The sequence below is a fragment of the Pundamilia nyererei genome, unplaced genomic scaffold (assembly GCF_000239375.1).
Source record: "Pundamilia nyererei isolate P.nyererei 1_Seehausen unplaced genomic scaffold, PunNye1.0 scaffold00125, whole genome shotgun sequence".
Lineage (NCBI taxonomy): Eukaryota > Metazoa > Chordata > Actinopteri > Cichliformes > Cichlidae > Pundamilia > Pundamilia nyererei.
Window position 1 is genome coordinate 603,683 of NW_005187526.1, and position 24,197 is coordinate 627,879.

The 24,197-nt window shown below is 41.4% G+C and overlaps 2 protein-coding genes across 3 annotated transcripts in view; one reads left to right on the forward strand and one right to left on the reverse strand.

Annotated features, from left to right (window-relative positions):
- Window positions 1-941: 941 nt before the first annotated feature.
- On the forward strand, window positions 942-13,245 carry LOC102197884 (sperm-associated antigen 1). 2 transcript variants are annotated; one of them, XM_005742926.2, is made up of 19 exons: window positions 942-1,162; window positions 1,456-1,571; window positions 1,931-2,090; window positions 2,184-2,306; window positions 2,396-2,466; window positions 2,667-2,779; window positions 2,895-3,000; window positions 3,189-3,319; window positions 3,473-3,579; window positions 3,988-4,123; window positions 5,043-5,486; window positions 7,136-7,235; window positions 7,697-7,849; window positions 8,469-8,626; window positions 9,341-9,482; window positions 10,195-10,321; window positions 10,462-10,620; window positions 11,393-11,716; window positions 11,820-13,245. In XM_005742926.2, the coding sequence occupies exons 1-19, from the start codon at window positions 1,016-1,018 to the stop codon at window positions 11,946-11,948; spliced, it is 2,946 nt and encodes a 981-aa protein (XP_005742983.1). In that variant the 5' UTR covers window positions 942-1,015; the 3' UTR covers window positions 11,949-13,245. The 2 variants fall into 2 exon arrangements, with proteins under 2 accessions (XP_005742983.1, XP_005742984.1); XM_005742927.1 differs by having other exon boundaries at window positions 1,106-1,162; window positions 1,424-1,571.
- A 424-nt stretch (window positions 13,246-13,669) lies between these two features.
- The window catches only part of LOC102197607 (E3 ubiquitin-protein ligase RNF19A), a 31,090-nt gene continuing 20,562 nt past the window's right edge, over window positions 13,670-24,197 (reverse strand). The window contains exons 3-10 of the mRNA XM_005742925.1: window positions 20,265-20,473; window positions 19,974-20,118; window positions 19,501-19,663; window positions 18,261-18,375; window positions 17,799-17,960; window positions 17,020-17,233; window positions 16,788-16,931; window positions 13,670-16,412 (exon numbers count right to left, since the gene is read on the reverse strand). Coding sequence (XP_005742982.1) covers window positions 15,605-16,412; window positions 16,788-16,931; window positions 17,020-17,233; window positions 17,799-17,960; window positions 18,261-18,375; window positions 19,501-19,663; window positions 19,974-20,118; window positions 20,265-20,473 — 1,960 coding nt within the window. The 3' untranslated portion in view covers window positions 13,670-15,604. The remainder of the gene's footprint in view (window positions 16,413-16,787; window positions 16,932-17,019; window positions 17,234-17,798; window positions 17,961-18,260; window positions 18,376-19,500; window positions 19,664-19,973; window positions 20,119-20,264; window positions 20,474-24,197) is intronic.

Below are 24,197 nucleotides of genomic sequence, written 5' to 3' on the forward strand. Positions count from 1 at the left end.
CACTTATAGTAAAATAAAAGTTATCTCCCGAATCTTAAGGTGGTTTTCAGTGTATAAAAGTAGCAGTTTGTATATCAGAAAGCAACAGACAGCTGATTTATCTCTGATCCTTCTCAGCTGTTTCATCCGCGTTGCTATGAGAGCGCGTGCTGCTGCCGATTTAAATCCCCCCGTCTCGTGCCCTCTCTGATGCCGCTTTAAAGAGCTCCATAACCGCCAAAAGACACCGACAGAGCCCGACTGACAGTATACACCACCTTTAACATCATTTTACTCCTCGTTATTTTCACACTTAATTCCGTCTGAAGAAATATGACAAGGTAAAATTATTTGGTAAACACACGCAAAACTGATATTAGTAAAATTCACCCAAAAGCAAAACAAAACAAAAACCCGACGACGTTTCGTGCGTGCGCATTTTACAGTGTAATTTCACCCTCTATGCTAGTTCAGAGGGTCAGAGCAGCCATTTTAACAAGACATGACAGGATAAAAACCGGTTCCAGAATTAAAAGCAGTGATGCTCCGTCAAAGCTGAAATAGCCTCCTGTTAATGTGACTGAAGGGGACCCGGAATGGCACAGTGAATGACTAATCAGTTACACCTGTGTTAACCCTGAAATGCCATGCAAAAATGATTGCCATTAAAAAACAAACACAAAAAAAACCCCAAAAAACTGTGGGCCTCGTAAAACACCTGTCAAACACCGAGTTATAATTAAAGAAAAAAAATGTGGCTGACATTTTTGTCTGCCATCCACGTTTACTAACATAACGTTGTTAGCCTCCTGAAACTAGAACCAGTACGAGGTAATGTCGGTGAATTCCACGCACCTGTACCTTAAGCTCGACAAAATAATCTTCTTCGGGAATAAACGCGCTTAATATTTAACAAATACCTACCTGAAGTTAAAACGGGGCTATTCCAAAAAGCCGTGGCCTCTGTAGGCGATGTTGTTTCCTCGGGCTTTGTTCCAGGCCTCAGCTGTCCCCCCGCTGTTGTTCCTGTTTTCTCATGTTCACCAGCCACGTTTTCAAATTTGGAGCCCTCTGTTGGCTGTGTCACGTGCTTCCTCTCGGCGCTACCGGCCTTCCGTCCGTGTGTGGTTACCATAGCAATACACACCACATTGTCGATGAGCGTTCAGCCAAACGGGAGCAGGTAAACTAGTTTTGCTTAACATTATTAACATTAATGTGATCTTGCATTAATTACTCAAGAGACACTTAAGAGATGAGTCTGCCTTTCCCGAATGTTACATCCCTAATTATAGAACCTAGCTGTTTCTGACGAACTATTAAAATTAGCAGTAAAGTTAAGGTAGCTAGCTAAAAAGCTGGTAAGTTATACAAATATAATGCAGAACTGCCATGTCTACCTTTTATGGAACACTTTTTGACACGTTGACTAAATTCTTTCCAGAAATGAGTGAAGACGCAGTTTTATCCCTTCAGAGTCACTCCACCACTGTGGACTACAGGGGCAAGGTTCCTGTGGAGCACCTGGACTACGATTACATTGAAAAATGTAAAGATGTGAGATACCTCGAGAAGATCCTGAGAACACTGAGGTAACTGTCTGTTGAGTGATATAGTGTTGTTGGAGGAAACTCACTGTCCCTTTTCTTCCTTTACCTGTAAAAATCGTATTTATATTTACATGCTCAAAATAAAGCAATCAGTCAGTCCAGTCCCTTTATAGTGTTGGTGAGGTTTTTCTTTATGAAGGTTATAAACTCATCATCATGTCAAGTTTCACTCACTCTCCACTGAGATGGTATGTGCTATATTGCAAATAGATTACATAACACTTGTCATCAGTTGCAGAGGGATAATAGTGCATGTCATAACAAAATACAGGCTGGCAAATGTGAATGAAAAATATTGCAAAAAAAGCTATTCTTTATTTTTCTTTTTTGTTTGGTTAAAGGTCCGGCGAAGAGGGCATTTATCCTCACCTGATCAAGTTCTGTGAGAGTCACCTGGAGAAACTGGACCCTAAGAGCCGAGCTCTTAGGAAGGAAATGCCTGTAGCCACAGCAGCCAGCCTCTCTAAAGATGAGTGGAGCCAAATTGAGGATGAATTGAAAGTATGGTACACATTTTTTTCTTTCTTTTAAAAAAATAAATAAATCCTGTTTACTTTGTTCTCACATGGCTGTTTCTCTAAATACTTTGCTCAGAGATGGCAAGAAGAAACCAAAAAGACTGAAACAACCCTGAAACACCAGTCAGTATTTGATGATCCAGTGAAAGAAAATATGCCACCTGTAAGAGGTTCCAATTGCTTTGTTCCTCTGAGCCAGGTAAAAAAAATCAAGGCATATACAGTACATAACCAGTTACATATATGTATAGAAGACAAATATTCAAACAGAGTTTTTTCTCATGATAGAAAACAGTTCCACAAGAAAGAAAGAAACCCTCGAAATGCGCCCTACCACGTGATTACCGAGAATGGGACAAGTGAGTCATGCTGTCTCCACATTTGTCTATTATATTCAGAAGAAAGACCCCACTGTTGCAGCAGCTGAATTCTCTGTGCATAAAAGCTTCCCAAGTCTTTTTACTTTGTAAAAGGGCTTTAAAGCTAAACTGCTTCCATTACAGTGATCCACAGTTTAAAAACTTGACCTTTAAGTGTATATTTTACACCTTCTTTCCAGGTTCGATGTGGAAAAAGAATGTGAGAAAATAGAGGAGGATGTGGACAAAACTGATCCACCTGCAATTATAAACTCAGGACATCCTAAAATCAAGACTCAAGTGGACACTTCATGTAATCTATTGTGGATAGAAAGTGTTCTTTTGCAGTAATTATTAAGCATACAACGTACATCAGGTGTGTTGGCATTTTTGTGTAACATGTAAGGTTTCCCCTGTGATCCATCCAGTGCTGTCACAACAGGAGAAGCTCTTCCTGGCAAATCGTGAAAAGGACAAAGGCAATGAAGCTTTTAGAGCAAAGGATTATGAGGAGGCGGTCACATACTATTCCAGGTCAGGTTCTTTAAACAACTCCTTCATTGCAGAAAGCACTTAGCACCTCTTAAAGGGCTTTTTATCATTTTGCTTGGTATATATTGTAAGTAGTAGACTGTCATCTTTCATTGTAGCTGTAGTAGTAAGTGTTTGTGCAATAATCTCACTGTAAATAGAGGTTTGCTTTATTGTTTATTCCATTACAGGAGCCTTTCCATTATAACAACTGTGGCTGCATACAACAACAGAGCCCAGGCAGAGATCAAGCTCGAGCACTGGCACAATGCCCTGAAAGACTGCCTGAGTGTGCTCGAGCTAGAACCGGGCAATCTGAAAGGTGTGTTAATGTTATTTCTATAATTTCTAACACAATAATGCTTCCAGAATAAATACACCTGCACTTTTAGATGTATTTATATGATGTGGTATACTTTAGCTACAGCAGCATTAGTGTATGTGCTACATATTGTAATGCACTTCTTTCCGTTAGCCCTGCTTCGTCGTGCTGTTGTTTATAATCATATGGGCAACTTCCACATGGCCACTGAAGACCTGAGGACGGTGCTCAGGGAAGAGCCACAGAACACCACTGCAACTGTAGGTGATGGTACTGAGGCATGTTCATCATGCGCCAGTCTACCTTTCATCCACTAGGTGTCACTGTATTTGTGAAAGTTGAGTGATTTAGTGAGTCTATCACTGGAAGTCTTTCATGTATTTATGTCATTACCATAAATAGAGGATGATGTGGCTTTTTTAACAGATCTGTATCAGTGGAACAGCTCAGGATGTGCTGTGTTTACCCGTCCCCTTTAATTGCATTGTTTAACTTCTGTTTCTATTTATTTGAGTATAATTTAGGTGTAAATGGGAAGAAAATGTTCCTTTTTGTAGTTATACATACACCAGTCACTACAACTAAGTAATCTAGCATAGATTGTGATATGAATAGTTGTGACAAACAAAACATGAGATGTTCTAATGGATGAATTGTTTGTGTTTTAGCAACTTTTGTCTCAAATTGAGAAGAAGATGGAGGAATGCCAACAAGAGAAGCAACGCAAGGGCAAAAAAATCCTCATCCAAGAGATAGAAGAGGCGGATAACCAGACTGACAGTGACAACAAAGCTCATAAAACTGGTGATTGTTTGAACTACTAAAAACAATCAATATCCTTAAACACAGACATAGAGACTATAACGGCGCTAATGGTCATTTATGATAACCCATTTTCATCCAAAAATCAATCAAACCGCAACTGATTTAAATGTTGCTTACTCTCTATTTAACATGCAGTGAAATCGTTTTTCAGTTATAGTCAAGCTTAGGTAAGTTATGAGTTCAGAGGAAACTTAGATTTTTGTTAAAAGTGTGCATTGATCCTTTATTTGACATGTTTTTATTTCACTGTTGATTTCATATTAACTAGCAAGACTAGCAGGAAGTGAATGAGGTAAACCAGTAGACTGTGGTACACATTTCCCAGATGAGATTTTTCCCTTACTGGAGATATATTTTTATCTATATTCTCATTTAATGAAAAGTAACAAGTTAAGTCATTCCACTGACTTAACTGGACTCAAATCTATTGCTACTCTAATTTATGTAACTTGAATGAGGTGTTAAATTTAAACTTTATAGCAGAAAGTTTTTTGTGTCTTTATAGCTGTGCTGGATTTAGAAGTTGAAGGATTTGCCCTCTAATACAGTCACGATTTATACAGAGCATGTTAGGAAGCTCCAACATTGCCGGTAATAGTAGAGCTTTAGTCACATCCCCTTCTGTCTGCTGTCCTATAGATAGAGGAAATTCCCCTCTTGTCTCTCTGGGTGAAGGAACAGTGCATGCATGTGTTTTCTGCCCTACCCCCACACAGCCCTTTCATAAGTCACTGTTTGGTATCTCTACTTCCTGGAACTCCCTGTTTGAAGTGGCTCCGTGTCATGTGCTCCTCTCCTCCCACACTATGATGTAACTGCTGACTCTTTCCTGTGGGTGTGACTTCCCCTTCTCTGTCTCTCTCCCTCTGCTTCTCCCCTCCCTCCCTCTCCCTTCCAGCTTGTCTGGTTCAACCTAGCCAGCCCGTGGGAGGGGAGGAGAGATCAGCTACTCCTGTCGAAAGGGGAGACATGGGAAACGCTCATAAAAAGCCCCACGGCAGAGGGGACGGGGGTCCACACGCCGAGTCCAACAGCTCCCACCATGAACACAGGAGGAACAGAGGCAGCTCAGACAAGTACAAAGTCCCGCAGGAAAAGATAGCCAATGGATCAAGCAAGAGAGGCTCGACAGCTTCGGTTCAGGGTGATCAGAGCGGCAGCGGTAAGGCAACTCCAGTTGGAGGAAATGCTGGAGAAACTGTCAACCTTGATGCCCCATGTGGGGCCCTGCCCCCACCCCTGGCCCGGCTAAAGAACGAAGGAAACCTGCTGTTTAAAAATGGACAGTTTGCCGATGCACTGGAGAAATACTCACAAGCCATTCAGGGCTATACAGATTCAGGTAAGCCTCAGGGGCACTCACTGTTGATCGTGTTTGTAATATTTTAGAATATTAAGAAAAAACTATTTAATTCGTTTTATACAGTGAGGTTGCTGGTTAGAAGTTACCTGTGTGCCACCGTGTCACTAATCATAACATTTTTACTCATATCAGTGTGTTATGAGCTGACAAATGAATCAGAACTGATCGACTGTTTTCTCAGCTGTTTATTCATCATCATATTTTAATAACAGCTTTCTATGGTGTCATACTTTAATTTTACTTTAAATCAAAGGTCATAGGGTTGTAGCTATAATGTCAGTGCTTGTCTTTATTTTTGTCACTTTAACACACTGCAGAGACTTACACATGAAAACAGGATAGCAATACAAATCATTTTCCCTATGGAAATAATTCCTCATAAACAATTTCAAATTCTCAGTCTCAGACTTCACATTTTTGTGTGAACAGTTTATTTGCAGTATTCAAAATTTTAGTAAGATCCATTACGATGTTAATATTTAGTGACTTATCCCTGGGATGATGGACTGTGGCTGTACGCAGACAGTGTTGCTGTTTTAGTCTGGTGCTAAGCCTCTCAGCTCAGGTCTGTCCAAGTCACATGACCTCTAACCACTCACTGTGAAATTGAATTTGTAGGACTGCAGCAATAATTCTCACAGAGAGTGAGACGACGAGCAGTTGATGGAGGAAGAGAAACCTCTGCTCACTCTCCGTTAAACATATGGCCTTGTGTCTCTTTCTGTGGACAGCCATAATATACTCAGTTAAGACTGTGAAAGTCGCTGGGCATCATCTATCTGGATTACTGTGGGAAGCACAACAGATGTGACCTAATCTACACATGCAGCATTTTTTCCGATCTGTGAAAAAGGCTCTTTTCAGTAGAAATGAAACTAAACGAGACATTCAAGATACTTTGACAGGTCTCGTAGTTGTGGTATGCACACAGTTGCTGTAGTTTATATGATCTACTGTCACAATAACCTCGCTAAGTGCTCTCAGTTGCTAAGACATCATCATCACTGCCACGCTGTGTCATCATCCATAATCTGTTTTCATCTGATGAGGCAGCACACTGACATGAATGTGTTTAGTGTAGCAGGACAATGTTGCTGTGTTTAAAACATGCACCGTAGACCTGTGTGATTTGCTTAACTCTGTGATAGTGAAGAAAACACTGTTAAGTTAAGGCAGGTGGAGAGAAACAGCGTGCGGACTTAGCACGAGTCAGTTGTCAAAATCTCAAAGGGAAATGTCTATATATATATATATTTATATTACACATATACTAGCTTTTAACCTGCAGATAAAAGCTAGTAAAACATTTAACATGTGTGTGTATGCGTGTCTGTCACTTTGTATTCATAAATCTGAAAGAAAAGAAATGATAGCTCAGTATCTTCCAATAACTGAAGTTTCTTTATTTCATCATGACAGGAGCTCTGTACGTTCTACAGCGCTTCTATAGCTGCTCAGAGAGCACATTAAACAGTCTGTTTTAGACAATAAGTACACGATTCAAACTTTGAGTTCATGATGTCTTTGCAGATATTCTGTATTCCACCCCCAAGATAACTGCAGAACTATGCGTGCTGTTTCCAAGCTGTATATTACATTTCTGATATTGGTCTCTATTTTCTATGCAGGGATTGATAGTCCAGAAGATCTCTGTATTCTATATTCCAACAGAGCAGCTTGCTACCTGAAAGATGGCAACAGTCAAGACTGCATACAAGATTGCACAAGGTGAACTGATAAAACTCTGCCAGTGTTCAGCAAGAAATGTGAAAAGCTGTGGAAGGCAAATGCACGCTTGTCCCTGTGCTTCATCTTAAAGATCAAACTGCTACAAATTTCTGCAGACAGCGTCATCATATACCAGTCTCAGCAGAGGATCTCAGATCATTTATGAGTGGGAGGGGATTTGCACTTGGGTGTGTCGTAAGGGATTGTAATTAATCTCTTTAGAAGTGGTTTATAAGCAGCAGACTGGGCTAACTTAAGGGAGCCTCCCATATGAAAGCCTTTAAATATACTTGATGTGTTTGCAGAAAGATGGGGTTATAGAAAACTTGAATCACACCTTAGACTTGTTCACTACCTCAGAAACAACATGTACAGACACATCCTTTGCCCTAGCATCGACAGCAGGGGCACCAGACTCGATCCTTTGCTCTTGACTCATTGCATCTATTTATTCCAATCAGAGCCCTGGAGTTGCAGCCATTCTCCCTCAAGCCCCTCCTCCGCCGTGCCATGGCTTATGAGTCCCTGGAGCGTTACCGAAAGGCCTACGTGGATTACAAAACTGTGCTGCAGATAGACGTGAGCGTGCAGGCAGCTCACGACAGTGTCAACAGGTATAATGTCCACCTCTCACCTCAGCTAACAGACTCATTAACATTTGGCATCTCAAAAGCAAGTACTGAATTTTACAGCACCCATGTCTATGGCAGTGCATTTCTCATCTATTTTAAACAAGGTGGACACAGACTATCTTTAGCTGTTACAGCAAAGGAAATAAAAAGACAGATGAGACATGGAGATTTTCTTACTCTATCTACCTGCTGTATTTTCCAAATTTGAAAATGTTCTAGAATTGAAATCCAGAAATGGAATTATAGCATATTTAGAAGACTAAATCAAAACAAATCATGGTAACCATTACACACAGGCTTATTAGAGACTAACAGATTTAGCTGGTCAAAAGTAGCTCCGGCTAGAGGCTAATCATGTCTCTCAGACTGTGTGTCCCTTCTCTGTTACGCAATACTCACCTGGCTGGTTTGTGTTCAGGAGTACCAGAGGGTCAAAGATATCATTCATCCCCACATTTATCTACAAAGTTACACAATAAGACATAAACTCCCTAAACTGTGGAACAGGGTGGATTAGATGCATCTTTAACACGCTATGTAAGCCTTATCAATGTCTCTCATCTGTGTGCTGTAACAATGACTGAATCACATCCTCCTCTAGGATCACCCGGCTGCTCATCGAGCAAGACGGGCCAGAGTGGAGAGAGAAACTTCCCGAGATCCCTCTGGTGCCTCTGTCGGCTCAGCAGCACCGCAGAGAGGAGCCACCCAGCGCTGAGGTCCTCCAAGCTCGAGCAGAGAAGGCTGCTAGGGATGCAGGTCTGTTGTTTTTAGAGTCATGATGCTTAATTAATGTTTGTCCCCAGAAACACAGAGTTAGTCAGGATCAGAAGTGTTGATCGCTGAGCTGGGACAATGAGGAGAGTAGCTGGGACATTTATACATACAGCGGTTATGATGACTGAATAAAATCTAATGTTGACTACATCCAGCATTAACAAACATTTTCTCGAGCAGCTCTTTCTTCTGACATTATAGCTACCTTTGTTCGGTTTTTGAACCATTCTTCTGCTTGATACAGCGATGGAGGAACAAAAGTCTTCCTGTTGTGACTGGAGGAAAATTTGAAAGGCCTATTTTTGTGGACGTGTCACCTCTGACCATGCAGTTTCTCTGCTCCCAGGGCTTTTCTACCTATGCTATTTTTAGACTCTAATGAAAGAATAGCACTGCTGGCATAATTTTACCTCCCTGAAGACGCTCTGCAGACACTCTGCAGCAGATTGATTAGCCCTCGGTCCACACCGGGACTGATTGCTGACTTAACTCTCGTGGCTCATGTCCAGCTAGCACAGCATTAATTTCAAGTGCTTAAACCCTCCAGCTGTGTAGCACAGGCTTATAAAAGCGAGGTCAGTTAAAATGTATTGCAAGTGTCAGTGTGGATATATGAAGTCAAAATGGAGGAGAATGGACCTCGTGTCTGTGTGAGTAAGCGATGTTTAGCAATCACCACTTTGTTTTGTTTTCTAGAGAGGAAAGCCGAAGTCCGTTTTTCAGCTTTGAAACAAGAAGGGAACGATTTTGTGAAGAAGAGCCAATACCAGGATGCTCTGGGAAAGTACACAGAATGCCTTAAGCTAAAGCCAGAGGAATGCACTATCTACACCAACAGGTTAGTCATTTAATTCTCACCTTAATATGAACAGACATGTTCCTGCGGTCTCGTTTCCCCTCTGTTCATCACATCTTCTGCCACTGGTTCACCTTGATGTGGGAAAACAGCCTGAAAATCCCCAAAATTTGTTCAACTGAATTTAAAAAAGACCGATTAACGACGGCCAGCTGTCATTTGTCAGCCGTGCTTTCAGCTCTGTTTTTAATCCTATCCAGTCGTGCCACCTGTCACTGCTGCCAAATTAAGTGTGTATTGGTGGTAAATTGGTGCACAACACAATAGTACATAGATGGTGTTGATCAGGTCACAGAAGAAACTGATGACGTGAATGTTTTCCTATTGTGTGTTGGTGTTTGCATGTGCATGTGGAGCCCTGCTGTGAGAACAGATTGTATGTACAGCCACACCAGAGCAAACATCCATACGCCATTGGTGCACAGCTGCTGAGAGCCATTTGAAAAAATTAAAAACATGAAGATTCATTTAGAAAAGGGGCTCCAGAAGCACATCTCTGAGGTGTAAATCGTAAATCTCATCATCATAGAAAAATGTTCTGTTCTGTTAATGCTGATGGCATGACTTCAGCTGTTATTATAAAACCTGATTCGCAGTGAGTCACAAATTCATGATACTTCTGAGTCACGTGTCAAATGTGATTAGGTGCCAGTGACAAAAATAAAAATCACAATTGACGTGTGTGTGTTTATAGAGCTCTGTGCTACTTGAAGCTGGAGAGGTTCGCTGAGGCCAAGCAGGACTGTGATGCAGCACTGAAACTGGAGCCAACCAATAAGAAGGCCTTCTACAGACGAGCCATGGCTAATAAAGGTCTCAAGGTGAATAGAGCTGGACTTTAATGGCTAATGCCATAAGGGAGTGATTTCTTTTTATTGGGTGGCTAAAGAGTAAAATATCCCTTTCACATATTTCATACATAAAGCTCTCTTTGTATGTTTTCGGTGTCTCCCTCCATCAGGACTACCTGGCTTGCAGCTCGGACCTGCAGGAAGTGCTGCAGCAAGATCCCAACGTGCAGGAGGCTGAGAAGGAGCTGGAGGAGGTCACCAAGCTGCTCAGACAGAGTCTGGCCAGCACTTCACCAAACAAACCCAGGAAGACAGTCCCCATCACAGAGGTGAGTACAGTTTATTCACTTTCATTGAAAATAAATATTTTCCCCTTATTGCATCCAACAGACATATCCACTTTTGACTTTAGAGAGTCTACACGTGTGGTTAGGAAGAAGAGGCATTATAATGATGGGGACTGAAGAATCATGACTTATGGTCAACAAGTGTCCTTTGAATAGTTGTGTGTTTTTAGCTGATTACTCCTGACACCTGCTGGGATACCGTGTGAAATCTGATCAGCTCTGGTTTTATTCTAGCCTAGTACAGATCATAAAGTGCAGCGCTCCCAGCTGTTGTGTACCGTTCGTCTTTGTGCTCCATCCTCATTTACTATTAATGATCTAATGAAGAATAAAAGCACCAAATTAAAGCTTGAGTGGGGCTAGATGTACCATTTTCAGTTTATTGTTAAAAGACAAAAGAGAACACGGAGAAAGCTAAAGTGTAAAATTGTATCCATGCATCTTATGCTGCTTATCTGGGTCTCAAAACTCAGTCTCAGTTTCAGGGGAACACCAGAGTGAAAAGTGGCTGTGCTCCAAGTTTAAAAGGCTACAGATTGTTATGAAGCTCTGGTTTTCCTTTTCTTCAGGTTCAGCACACCAGTAGGTAAAGATGGAAGCTTATAGATCCAATCACTGCATCCCAGACAAATTATTCCTAATTAAGGCAATAGGTGGTGCAGATTTCCCAGATTGTGACTCACTGACAGAGACCGGCTTTCTATTTTTGTCTTTCCTGTTTAAATGTTTCACCCATGTCCGTCTCCCTCCTCAGGTTGAGGATGACGAGAATGTGACCGCTGTCCCTAACTCCAAAAACAGCTGCAAAGGAGAAGACATCAGCATCAACCTCCAGCCGGCCAGCGCCTATGAATTCGGCCAATCCCTGAATGCGGCTCGTAGCTCTGGAAACACAGTGGCCTGCGCGGAACTACTGGCCTCCACGGCCCCAGAGATGCTTCCCCAGTTCCTGAGCACCCAGCTTGATGGACACACCATCAGCTTCATCATGCAGGCCCTGCACTCACACCTACTGGAGAAAGACCCTTATCTGGTCTACCAACACCTCAACCATCTGCACACTGCTGACAGGTTCTCGGTAAGATTAGCATGCAAATATGGTCTGAAAAGCTAAAGTTTGTTTGTAAGATTTTGCAATCAAGCGGTCTGTGTGGTGATAAACGCTGACGCACTGTTTGCAGGTTGTACTAATGCTGCTGGAGAAGGAAGAGCGTCACCACATGACTCAGCTGTTTGAGGATCTCTCAGCCGTGCAGAGCACACAGTTCACTAAGAACGATGTTCAGAACCTGGCCAACAAATATATCTGACCCTCCCCTCTCTGCATGAGCTGCTCCACCACTGCTCTTGGATCTATGCAAAACACTGCACAAGAACTGAGTACACAAAGGCAGGAAGCTGCAGAATGAGCAATACAATGGAACCGAGTTGATTCACTCTACTGGTCTGTAATGTCTGTGACGATATTAAAAAAAAAAAAAATCTATTTTTCTCTCCAGAACATTTTGCTATGCAGTTTTACTTTTGTACACACCATGCACCATTTGCATTGTACAACAGTGGGACTCAGTGGACCTTTCACCGTAGTGTATTAATAAACGAGGTCCAATGTGCTGTTGTGTAACACAGCAGGCAGGTGTTTCCTCACTCCAGGCAGTAGCTTTTGCTTAGGACAGGCTTCATCGAGCTGATCTGCTCTTTGAGCCCAGTCGTTTTCTGAAATCATTTTATAAAAGACCAGCTGTCACATACCAAAAACTATTCAGTGCATGTTAAATATAAACAAACAAAAAGCTAATTTCCTTCCAAGTTTAAAAGTGCGTCTTTGCTGCATCTTAAGTAACTATTTTAATATGACCACATGTATGGTGTTATCTTAATGGGTGAAAGAAACCTGCATGTCTCACTGCTGTTCATGTGAGTGCAACAGAACTTACAATGTTGTAGCAAAAAAAAATTCTTGCTCTCCTTTAAGTCATCTATGCAAATTTGTAGCTCTGTGTTCCTGTATTGATTCCATTCATAAAGGCAAGTCTCTGTCTTCACCATGTGAAATGACATTGTGCCGTTGAGCCTGTTTACCTGCACCATCAGCTTCACAGCAGATGGCAGCACACTGGAGAGAAGCAGCATCTTTATAAGATGTGTGCCTTGGATTTCAGTCTAGGGGTCGACTTAGTGTGGTGAGCATATCGGTACTCGTAAAGAAAAAGTCTATTTATATCATTCTGTAGCTTTAATAAATTTCTTTAATGACTTGGATTTATCACACACATATATTCACTTGGCTCCAAACTCAGAACTGTTTTAAATGTGTAATTTATTTGCTATTTAAAGTCATTCTGTCCATGTTATAAGTAATAAATATCAATCTTTCTGTATTGTGAATCTAAAGACTGCCTGAATCCAAACTTTTTGTTTTCTCATGTTTCATTAAATCTACATGAATGTAAAATTTAGCATAAGGATGTAAATTTGGGGGAAGGAGGGAATAATTCTGCAGTTTCCACAGCTTCTCTTAACAGTGGCTTTTAACATTGTGTCAGTAGATTTGTAAAAATTGTGTATTCTATTCACAGAGGGCTATTCAATAAACTGGGAAACATGGTTTTTTTCCTTCTTTAGCTCATAACAAGTAACGGAAAGTTTCAGAAGAGACACTAAAGATGGAGTGACATGATGTTTTTGTGTCTTACATACGTTGTAATAATGGTGTTTGCCATAGCAAGGCCCAATATAACAGCTAAGGATTATTGGGTGGCTGTGGCTACAATGTAGCTTGCCATTGCCAGTGTGTGAATGAGTGTGTGAATGGGTGGATGACTGGTTGTGTAAAGCGCTTTGGGGTCCTTAGGGACTAGTAAAGCGCTATACAAATACAGGCCATTTATTCATTTTGAACAGTGAATAATGCAAAACTTCTCTTAACAGAGTCTAATAGTAAAAATATGAAGTTTTAAATGATCATAATAGGTCCACTTTGTGTATTTACAGTACTTTTGTTAACTTAAAAATTTGGAAACCGTAAACATTTCATATATAGTTGTTTTTATTTTTTTGATATGCATTTACACGCATATAGTAAAGCAAATTACCAAACAAATATACAAATACCTTATGCAATTCTGCACAAATTACAAATTATATCTGGCACTAGTGTTCAACTTAGGATTGAGAAACTGGAATTTGGGTGAAGAATGAGAAACCGAACTAAGGGGGAAGAACAAAACTGCTTTTCTGTAATGCAGGGAAGGAGTGCAGCAGAAGCCGAATCCACTGAACCAAAGAGTTCATTCTGTAACAGACCTGGGTCAGGATACCACTCAATGGTTGAGGTTCACCTGAGCTGACTCGGTGGCCCCCAGTAAAGCAGACCACGGAGCGGTAAACACAGGCTTAAGCAAACACTCTGAAATAAAGAAGAACTTAACTTCAAGTCTGCTCAGCAGCACCGATTGGCAACACAAACAGGAACTCACAGGACAAATCAATAAGGAAGGTAACCATTAACCAACCTCTGCATCCCCATTAACCTTTGTGCATTGCAAAACATCAATGTCATAGGAAATACAGGTAACAGTGCAGGTGCCTCGGGCCGTTGTACAGCCCTGGTTATTTGCGTAGCATTTGTGAAGCATGTACAAAAACAGTAGTCTGTGTGTCTGTATAATTTCGGATCATATCATTCATCCCTGTGGTTTCAAAAGGATGCACAATACTGCATCTACAGCTGACAAGTCAAAGGTTTAAGATTTAACAAGAGCCTGAGTGCTGTCTTTGGTAGGCAATTGAAAAGTCTTCATTTACCAGATCTATCATAGGAGCATCCCTCCTACACAGTCAGACATTCTGCAATGAGTTGTTGTGGTTGTTGGTTGGAATCTAGAAGACACGGTGGAGATAAACGGAACACAAACAGCTTCTTGAAGGCACCATGAGTTAACAAAGAAAGATATCAAAGCTCTCTCTTACTCAGTGAGGCGAAACCATCAGCCTGAATAAATCACCTTTCAACAGGACAAAAAGTTTCTTTGTACAATTTCACAGAATTGACCAACCCATTGGTTAATGTTATTATAATGACTTTAAGCATTATCTCAACATCTACGGCCTTCCAGACCTTTTGTCAAATCAAGAAATAGCCCCCACCCACACCCTCAACATATATCATTACAAACTTTCCACAGAGCAAGATGAGGCCCAGGCTTCCTGAGTCACCTTAGTGCTAGAACATGCACTGAATTAGGCTACAGGTCTCAAGTCGTTTCTTAGCGAGCTGCTAAAAAACCATAAAGCACCATCGCCCACAATGGGACAATAGCTGTGTGTGCATCCATTTAAAAACAATCTCAGTTGTTTTTAAGTCAGTTTTAGAGCTAAAATGATTCAGGACATTGAGCCCAGGCCTTGGTCTTCTACAATTTAATTTCAAACACAGATCCATGACAAAAAACAACCAGTCTAATAATAAATACAGATGAGAACTCCCAGGTTCCCTCTGTTAACTAATACGTGTTGGGGAAAATAAAAATAAGTTGTATTGCCTTGTCCCTGCTTGGTTAACTTCTCTTATTGTGTTGCATCCAGACAGTACGGCCAAAATCAAATACTAGCAAAACTGGCACAGTGGTTTTACTTTAGTCTACACAGATAAATCTGACACACCCGAGTCAGTGGGTTGCCTTCTGTTACAGGTGGCCAGCGAGTGACAAAAATGTGTCAGCACAGGGAGAAACATCAGCATTCATAACCTTAAAATTTCTCACGCGGCTGCACTGCAGAAGCCTTTTTTAATACTTCACTCAGTGGCTGCTTTTCAACAGAGGATGTCCAATCCAAAAGTAACATGTCCCCTTTACAAGGGAATAACAGAAAATGCAGGTTAAACTTTAAGCTAGGATTGTTATGTTAGTGGAGGAAAAGGATGTTGAAACAATGTGTGTGCAGCACTTATGGTATTGAGATTTTAAATATCAGTCTGTATACAGGAGTTCTTGGGCTGATGCTGCGTCTGGGCTGGCTGTTGTGGTTGATGATGCTGGGTGTTGTTGTTGTTGGTTTCCTTCAACATCTCTCCGGTGTTGCTGTGAGAGTCCGGCTCAGTGGGGCACACCAGGTTGACATTCTCCTCTGCTATGAAGCAGAGAGGGGGGAGCTCTGTGCCGTGACCCAGGGAGGACGTGGTGGAGGTGGGGGAGTTGGGGGTGGCCACAGCACTCTGTCCCTGGGAGGAGGATGAAGAAGTGGGGCAGGTCTCCAGGCGGTCGTTCTCCACTTCAGGCAGGGGGCTGACTGTGGCAAAGCGCGTGTGGTAGTCGCCACCGCTGGAGCCGTGGCTACACGAGGTCTTCATGCTCTCCAGGTCGGAGCAGCTGAACTCAGAGAAGTGGCTGGAGTGGGAGTCGGCCACTGATGGCAGGCTGCCACTCAGCGAAGGAGAGTCGAACTCTGAGGAGTTGGTGCTGCGCTGCTCCAGCAGCTGAGCATCCATGTCCTCCCGTGTCTCATTGATCTTTGTGCCTCCTCCCCCTTTCTTCCGCAGCTTGCCTTTGCTCTTCTTGCCCCCCGAGCTGGAGGAGGAGGAGCAGGAGGCCTCTTTGGACCACTTAGTGGAGGTTCCTTTGCCCTCTGCAGAGGTGCAGCCATTAGAGGGACAGGTCCAGCCGCAGCGACCAACGTGGCTGCCGTCATCAATGCTGCTGCTGCCGCTGTGATGCCGTAGTTTGCCAGGTTTGGATTCAATGTCAACCTGCACCTCCATACTGTTCCCATCTCTGGAAGAAGAGAGGACACAGGAAACATGAGTTGCATGTAGTTTGTGTTCAGCACAATTAAGCATCCAGAGGGCTGTTATTCATAACATATAGTGACTATAGACTCTAGATGACCATTTTATCTTTGAATAGCACTAGCCTAATTTGTTACCAACTAGTACAATAGGTTAGAAATTAGGCTAGGTTCAAAACATGATGATATAAACAATAATACTTTGTGTTCAGTTGACGTGAGCACAGGTTTACAATAATACAGGTATTATTCACTAATACGCTGCATCTGTTTCACACTATGAAGCTACAAAGAACTGGACTAAACATGCTAATGAACAGAAGACCATGCTTTCTCGACTTATCCAAACCTATGATGCTCACCTGTCAAGAGGCATGTAGGCATTAAGAATGGATCCAGCCATTGCTTTGGTGCTAGCATTGTCGCTGACTGTTCCCAGGCTCACTGTGCCGGACTCGCCACTAAGACTGCAGCGCTCCTTCTGCACATCAGCCTGCACCTCCAGCCTGACAACAGAGAGAGAGAGAAAATAAGACAATGCAGGAGAGCACACTGAAGTCACAACCACATTTAAATATTGCAGCACACATTTACCTGTTCAGATAATTGACCATGGCGCTGCCAGACAGGCTGCCGGTGATGCTGGCTCCAGCCAGGGCCATGGTGGAGGCCGTCTCACTCAGGTTGTCCCTAATGGCCCCCAGACGGTCCATGTGGCTGCCGCTTGCACTCAGGCTGCCTGTCAACCCACCGACACTGCCTTCACCTATACTGGGGTTGTTCCTGGCGTCTGCGACTGATGTAGTATCTACACAGAACATGAAACAAAACAAAATATATCAGCGTGGAATTTAAAAAAACAAACAAAAAAAACATATCAGTTTGTTCATCAGTCTGTTCTTTGCTTATCTTGTTGACAGGTTTTCACTGAAGATTCTCTTCAGTCTTAGTTTGTGTATTATAAGTGCAGTGCCAAGTATGAGGATGTGGCTCTGTATGTGGGTGAAGGGGCAGTCAGGCACATTTGTATGGCTCTCTTTAACTTAACTCTTTAACTTAAACCATCACAAGTTACTGTCTAACCCTAACCCTTACCTAAAACTAGCATTTTAATCCTCAAACACACCTTTGAAGTGTGAAAAGAGGAAAAATGTAAAATAAAAGTATACTGCCAAGTACACTTTTCAAAGCAACTGTAGGCCTGGAAAAGTGAAGAGGCAGAGGAAGTACAGTTTACTGTGGAAGGAAAGAGTACTTGCCATGAGTGAAGCAAGCAAAGGATCTTATTTACAAATAATGTCGATTGGCATAACACGCCCTCTTGGTTTTGGGTGGTGGGCTAGTTCAGATCGGGACTGGAAATCGAACCTTACCAGCGGCAGCTGCCCCGCTCCCAACGTTCATGTCATTTTCATCATCAAACTCGATGCGAACTCCCTTCCCGTTCCCAGCGGAGACACCACACCCACCACTACGGCACAGAGAGATGGGTACCACGCCGTAGACATATGCAAGCATGATAGGAACTCCAATGCCTAAGAGGTGAAAGAGTCGAGAGACATAGACACACCAGGGTCAAATAAGGTCAGAGCGCTAAAAAAAATAAAAATAAAAAACATAACAGACCATCCCTCTTTGATTTTTCCCATGTTTACAAAATAGCTAATGAGAAATGATGAGTGAAAATAAACTTTTGTATAATCTGAACTTGAACATTAAACATAAGAAATTCCTGATTCCAACAAAGTCAAACACAGGCACAGCATGTCATTAAAGATCTCCAGTGAGAAGAGAACTAGAGAGTTGGGAGGGTGCAGGTTAGAGCACAGACTGACCGACAGTGACTGCAGCCACTACTGGAGACACGATGACAGACAGAGTCACCCCACCAGCGATCACCAGGTTCCTCTTGTGGTTGGAAATATCTTTGCCTTCGTAGCGGTTATGGATCTGAGAGAGAAAAGTGGCACAAATGTGAGAGACACATTTAGAGGAGAGTGAACTTGCACTTAACCTATGAGCTGAGTCCTCAAAAGGCACCACTGAAAAAGTATGATTAACAGTGTTGTTGTGGAGCAGATTTCTACAATAAAAATAAAAATGCTTATTGTTTACCTTTTACCTTTTGGTTGCTCCTCAGAAATTATTTTAGAGGCTCTGGCAATACTATGACAACTTTACTGAGCTACTGTTGCAGGAGACAGAACTCTTGTCTGCCTCTCTGTCTTTCGGTGTAAATTTTTACTACCATCAACTTCCTCTTTAAGAAACCACAAATGAGACAACTCTTTGATGAATGCTGTTTCTTTAGGTTGGCTGACATTTTCTTTGTTGCATTCTGTTCTTTTGCACTGCCTGCATTTCATTGCAGAAACAATACAAATGTGGTAGTGCTAGTGGCAAAAAGCCCCTATAAAACACCTGGGACAATGGTTCAAAGATAACTATATTGACTTTGGTGCTTGTGGAGTGTAAGTGATTCATGTTCAGATGTTTCATGTATGTTGTGATCACTTCTGAATGTGCGCTGGACGTTTGCAGAGAAGAAAAGTCAGTTGGCTCAAGATTCTTGTTGGCAGCCTTTCGTGGGGAATTTTGGAGACCAACTGGTTTCATTTTATTGTAATGTGAAGTTCTTATTCTAAACAGATCCCGACTTGTGAGTAACACAAAACAAGTGCACATATACACAGACACACAGGTTAGTAACACATGACTGTTGCTGGCTCGGATCAACTCCAGAGTCTGGGAAAATGAGATGACTGAGGGTACATTGGCCGCTCAGTAGAACTAGCTGGTTACTGATTGTTGCAGTGATTGTTTCTGGCTATTCGCCATGTTTACTTTGATTGCTGACAGCAGTGACATGAATAAAGTTATGCAACAAGCATGTGGACATTCTGAAAGGATTAAAGGGTACATGCAACACTAAGAATGAATTATGACTTTATAATACTATAAATCTACATAGAGACATAAACAATAATAAACAAAATCCGTGTAGTAAAAACTATGAGCAGGAAAACTGAAATATATCCCAATCTACTGTGTAGGTATGTGTGCGCAAGGCCTTACCTTCCTTCCCACATATACAGGAATACCAATAATCATGGCAGGGATAGCTATGCCTGCAATGAGTGCAATGCCAACAGGGGCACCCACGAGTGTTCCCAGTTGCCAAAGAATCTTCTTCTTTCTGCTCCACGGCTTCTTTCCCCAGAAAGTACAGCCTGATGGACTGAGAGAGGTAAAGACGAGCAGAAACAGTGAGAAATGTTCACAGGAAGAGCAAGCGCTGGATAGCCTTCTAATCTCAGGTACCAATCTGGAAACAAAAGTTAACCAGCAAATAAACGGTGGAACAACTACTAGCTATGTGCTGTAGTTACAGGGTGTCACATGACCAACAGGTTTTCATCACAGCAGGATCTTTTTTTTTTTTTTTAATTGCTAAATTCTTAAAATACTTGTAGTGAAACCGTTGGTCCAACAGCATGTACTTTATGTCTATTAGTATATACTGTATATGTATGTGTTAAGATGCTTACCTCAGGTAGTGCAAGTCTGAGATCTCTTTCATGCAGAGCCAACAGAACTCGCAGCCACAGACAGCGCATGTCATGTGGTTACAGCTGCCATCATTCATCTTGATGATGTAAGCAGCACAGCGTGGACACGGCTTGATGTCATCAGCTAGAAGTAACAACAGAGTATGATTTACAACAGTGAAATATGGGTTAGGGATTGCTCATTGAGGACTGATGATCAGCGTTGTCTTCTTTTGTTTTTTTTTCCTTCTCCTAATAAGCGTGTTGTGTAAAATCGTTAAGTCAGCCCACCTGCAGCTCCACTCTCTTGACTGTAGTTGAGGGAGGATGAGCGCACCGTTCTGAGGCGGAGGCTCTGGGCTCTTTGCTGGCGCGCTGCGTCACAGGTCTGGTTGGGATGCCACAGCTGCTTACAGTGGTAACAGAACTCTGTGCCGCAGCCCTCCCTCCCACAGGTGAGCTTCGGACAGCTGGCACACCCGAAGGCAATAACTGCATACCTGCCAGGGGACGCACAAAAAAAGTCATAAGGCAAAACACTACACCATGGTGCCCGCAAAGAATCTGAATTTAAGTCACATGAAAAGTCGATACATGCCAAATGTTGAGGCTTCTGGTTCTAGAAGGATTTTACTATGAAGGAAAACTGCATCATGCAGAAGCAGCAAAATGTTTCTAACCAGAATTTTAGACAAAAATTAAAGTGATGAAAATGAAGATGCTGAAAATTAAGCTGACATTTGAGAAAAGGTCAAGAGAAATGGTGTTCATTTTTTTTTTTTTTTACTCGAACTCTGCAGCAGGAAGTCCTATGATGGCTTTAAAAAAAAAAAATAAAGTATGTTCCTGTATCTACTCCATTGTCTCACAAGTACATTTTTCTGAGAGGAATTATGCTTTAGCCATCTTCAATAACTCTCTTGAATATCTGTGACTGTTTGGTTTCCTTACAACAGTTTTTGCCACTCCCAAGGAAAGCCACTAAGATTGTAATAAAAATATTTTAACCAATTTTCTTAAATTGATGTTTCATTTACTCATAGACTTTTAAACAGCCAGATATAAAACAGACAGCTGCAAAATACCAGCTAGCCAATTTCTTGGGGAAACCCAAGAGTGTGTGACATGGTTATATCCGAGCGTAGCAGAAGTCTCCCAGACCCTCTGGGACTGACCCAAGGATCAAGTTTCAATCACAGAGAGCCTGGGAGACTTCCTCTACTGGGGATCGGTGTACTCTGTTGAGAACTGTGTTTACAATGCAGACAGAATCACAGCGACATGCATGTCTCATTTAAAATGATATGCACTTAGCACTATTCAGCCTAAGTACTGTAGAGATAGCACAGCAAATGGCCTCAAACTCCCTGTCATGCAACTAATCTCACCATTGTTGAGACTGCTAAATCAGCCACAGGAACAACATGAAAAGTTGCATTCACTTAAACATTATCAAAATCAATGGATCTGTTAAGCGTCTACATCTCCACTTCTTCTGAAAATGCAGAAGCAGTGTCCATAACCTCTAACCTGCAGGAGGGGAAAGGGCCAGAGCATAGAAAAGCAGCAGGAAAAGGGGAACATGAAAATAGATGGAAACTGGAGATTCCTCTGAACCAAAATGAGGGGGAAAATATCCAAGCCCCATAAATATCTAAGCCTACAAGAATGAAACATTTCTTTTCTACAAACATGGAAAAAAAATGAATAAGTGGCTAACGACAATAAAACACCTTTAGTGATCACACACTACACTACAGAATTAATAGCAAGGCAACCAGATGGCCACTATAAGCTGTAAAGTAATCTGCATAAAGGTTGCAGCTCCTGATAAATGTCATTCTGATTTGATTTATAATTTCCTGCCCATTGGTCTTCTGTTCTGAAAGGAAAAGAAAGAATAAACTTTGTTCTAATGACTGACAAAAAAAGAGACATTAGCTGAAGACACAGCTGATGACAGTAAAACACCAGCAATAGCAAATAAATCACACACTAATGTAAAAGGGATATCTATATGGCAAAAGCTATACGGTATCACATGTCCAGCTGCACATATTTCTAAGCAGGAAAATTGCTCCAAGATTAAAGTCTACTTGCGTCTTGTGCTACCTTAGCTGAGGTGAATGGAAAAAACAATTAAAAAAAAGAAAAAGAAAAAAGAACAAAACAAAAACAAACACGTCATGCCACCTTTAACTCCTACATTGAAACTGGTATTATGGCCAAGTTGACAAAACAGGACATCCAAGGGAAGAAAACACACATACCAAGCTTTGAAGGTTACTAGGGATTCAGAACAAAGTACAAACAGTACTTTAAGAAAGTCTGAAGGGATGAATTCTTTTTTTTTTTTTCCAGACCGCAAACAATTCCTGGAAGAAAAGGAAATGGCTGAGAGAGAGCAAGAGTCTTTCACCATGACACAGAGAAACCTGCTTATGGAAAATGATTTTCCTAAATAGGTGAGTAGTTAAAACAACTTCTGTTGCGTTGCTTCTTAATATACAAAAAAGGGAAAAAATGAACTGTATTTCAAAATTCCACGTCACATATTTGGCGTTGCGAGGAAATTAACATTTCAGCCATTTTTCCATAAATGTCAAATATGGATTTCTGAACTGTCTGCAGTTAAGAAATTGTAGATAGATGTCCACTCAGAACCATATTAATGAGCTGTTGATTTGATATGTCAGTGAGTGAGAGTCACTGACCCTGCAGGGCCTCTACAAAGTGACAACGCAGTGACAGTTGGGGGGGGGCTGGGTGGAAGCAGGCCAATGAGCAGTCACTCAGGAAGAGAGGATTAAACAGGAAAAACAGTCCAGCACCACTGGATTACTGGAGAAGGGACAAGGAGCGAGTCACAGAGATAGAGCTGAAGTAAATACGTTCAGACAGAAAGACGGGGGGTTAATAATGACTGACCATAGCAAATCAAAATGAATGGAGTATTAAATACAAAATGAGTCAAGTCAATGATCAGTTTCCACCATGACCTCTTAATGAACAGAATATCCTCTTGATGAAAATGATTTCCTGCCAGAGAGGACCACAGTATTATTATTACAGTTTTATTAAAATCTCTCCATTTATGCAACAATACTTATTTCCTCGAAGTTAATTTTATTTAATTCTTTCATTGCTAGATATATGTATTTGAACAATCAAAAACTTCAATGCTTCTGTACACTTGAAAAGGATCGATTAAGATTAAGCTGACACAATAATATACAAAATCGGACTTAGCTTTTTTGGCCCAATTTTTCAATTTTCTTGGACACCTTTAATTTAAGTGTTTTTTTTATATTAATCTAGAGTTACCCGATCAGTCTTCACCTGCTGTAAAGCCAGTCCTAAAAGTAAACATGAAACATGTATTAATTCTAATTCTAAAAGTCTAATTTATACTCAGAAACTGCCACAGATTTACCCCTGTCTGTGAAGCTGGATTTATAACATGAAAACAAATCCTGCTATGTTACACTCTCCTTCACCTACATTTTCCTCACTTCTGGTAGTAGTAGCAATCCACTCTGTGAGATAATATGAGATAAGAATTTCTAAACAAGAAAATTAGGGCTCCAAAAAGTATAGCATCTCTTCCTCCGAGGCCCAAGTGTTTTATTTTAATTTTTTAATCTATTCCCATATGAATATACTGATGGAGGTCAGGATTCCCGATTGTGCTTCAGTAAGAAAGCTTTGTTATGTTTGTGGTGTGATGCACATGTAATAGTTATGTTGCAAACTGTTTGAATGTGCTTGGAAAAACAAAGACTAATTTAATGCACTGACATCTTGCTTTGCCAGATAACTGCAGTGCTCAATGCTGGTCTGGTCAACCACTGGTGTACTTGACTCCAACAGGCTCTCCTCAATACTGACCTCATTCATAGAGTCCTCTACAAACCCTAGCATTAGAGCTAATAGGTGGATTTTTCCGTTTCTCTTCAGCTAGCCGAATAACGATTAACTACTTACTGCTTAAGCAACACAGCATGAACTTGTTTTTTAACACGACAAAAGTGATCCCCTTGTACTGCTTTTTAGTTTTAGCTTCCTTGTTTTCAACCGAGTTACCAGTTCTGTACTGAGAAAATGGCGCTAGACGTGGTCTAAAAACTTTAAATGCTTTTCTTCATAAATCCAGCTTCACAGACAGTGTTAAATCTATGACAGTGTAAATTACCCTTAGTATGATTTGATTGATTGATTTGATTT

What these genes read in the sequence shown, in the direction of transcription:
- LOC102197884 (XM_005742926.2), top strand. Translation starts at nt 1,016, where the DNA reads ATGTTCACCAGCCACGTTTTCAAATTTGGAGCCCTCTGTTGGCTGTGT. An exon ending in GCGGTCACATACTATTCCAG is followed by an intron (nt 3,001 to 3,188) that starts GTCAGGTTCTTT and finishes ATTCCATTACAG; the next exon opens with GAGCCTTTCCATTATAACAA. An exon ending in AGACAGTCCCCATCACAGAG is followed by an intron (nt 10,621 to 11,392) that starts GTGAGTACAGTT and finishes CTCCCTCCTCAG; the next exon opens with GTTGAGGATGACGAGAATGT.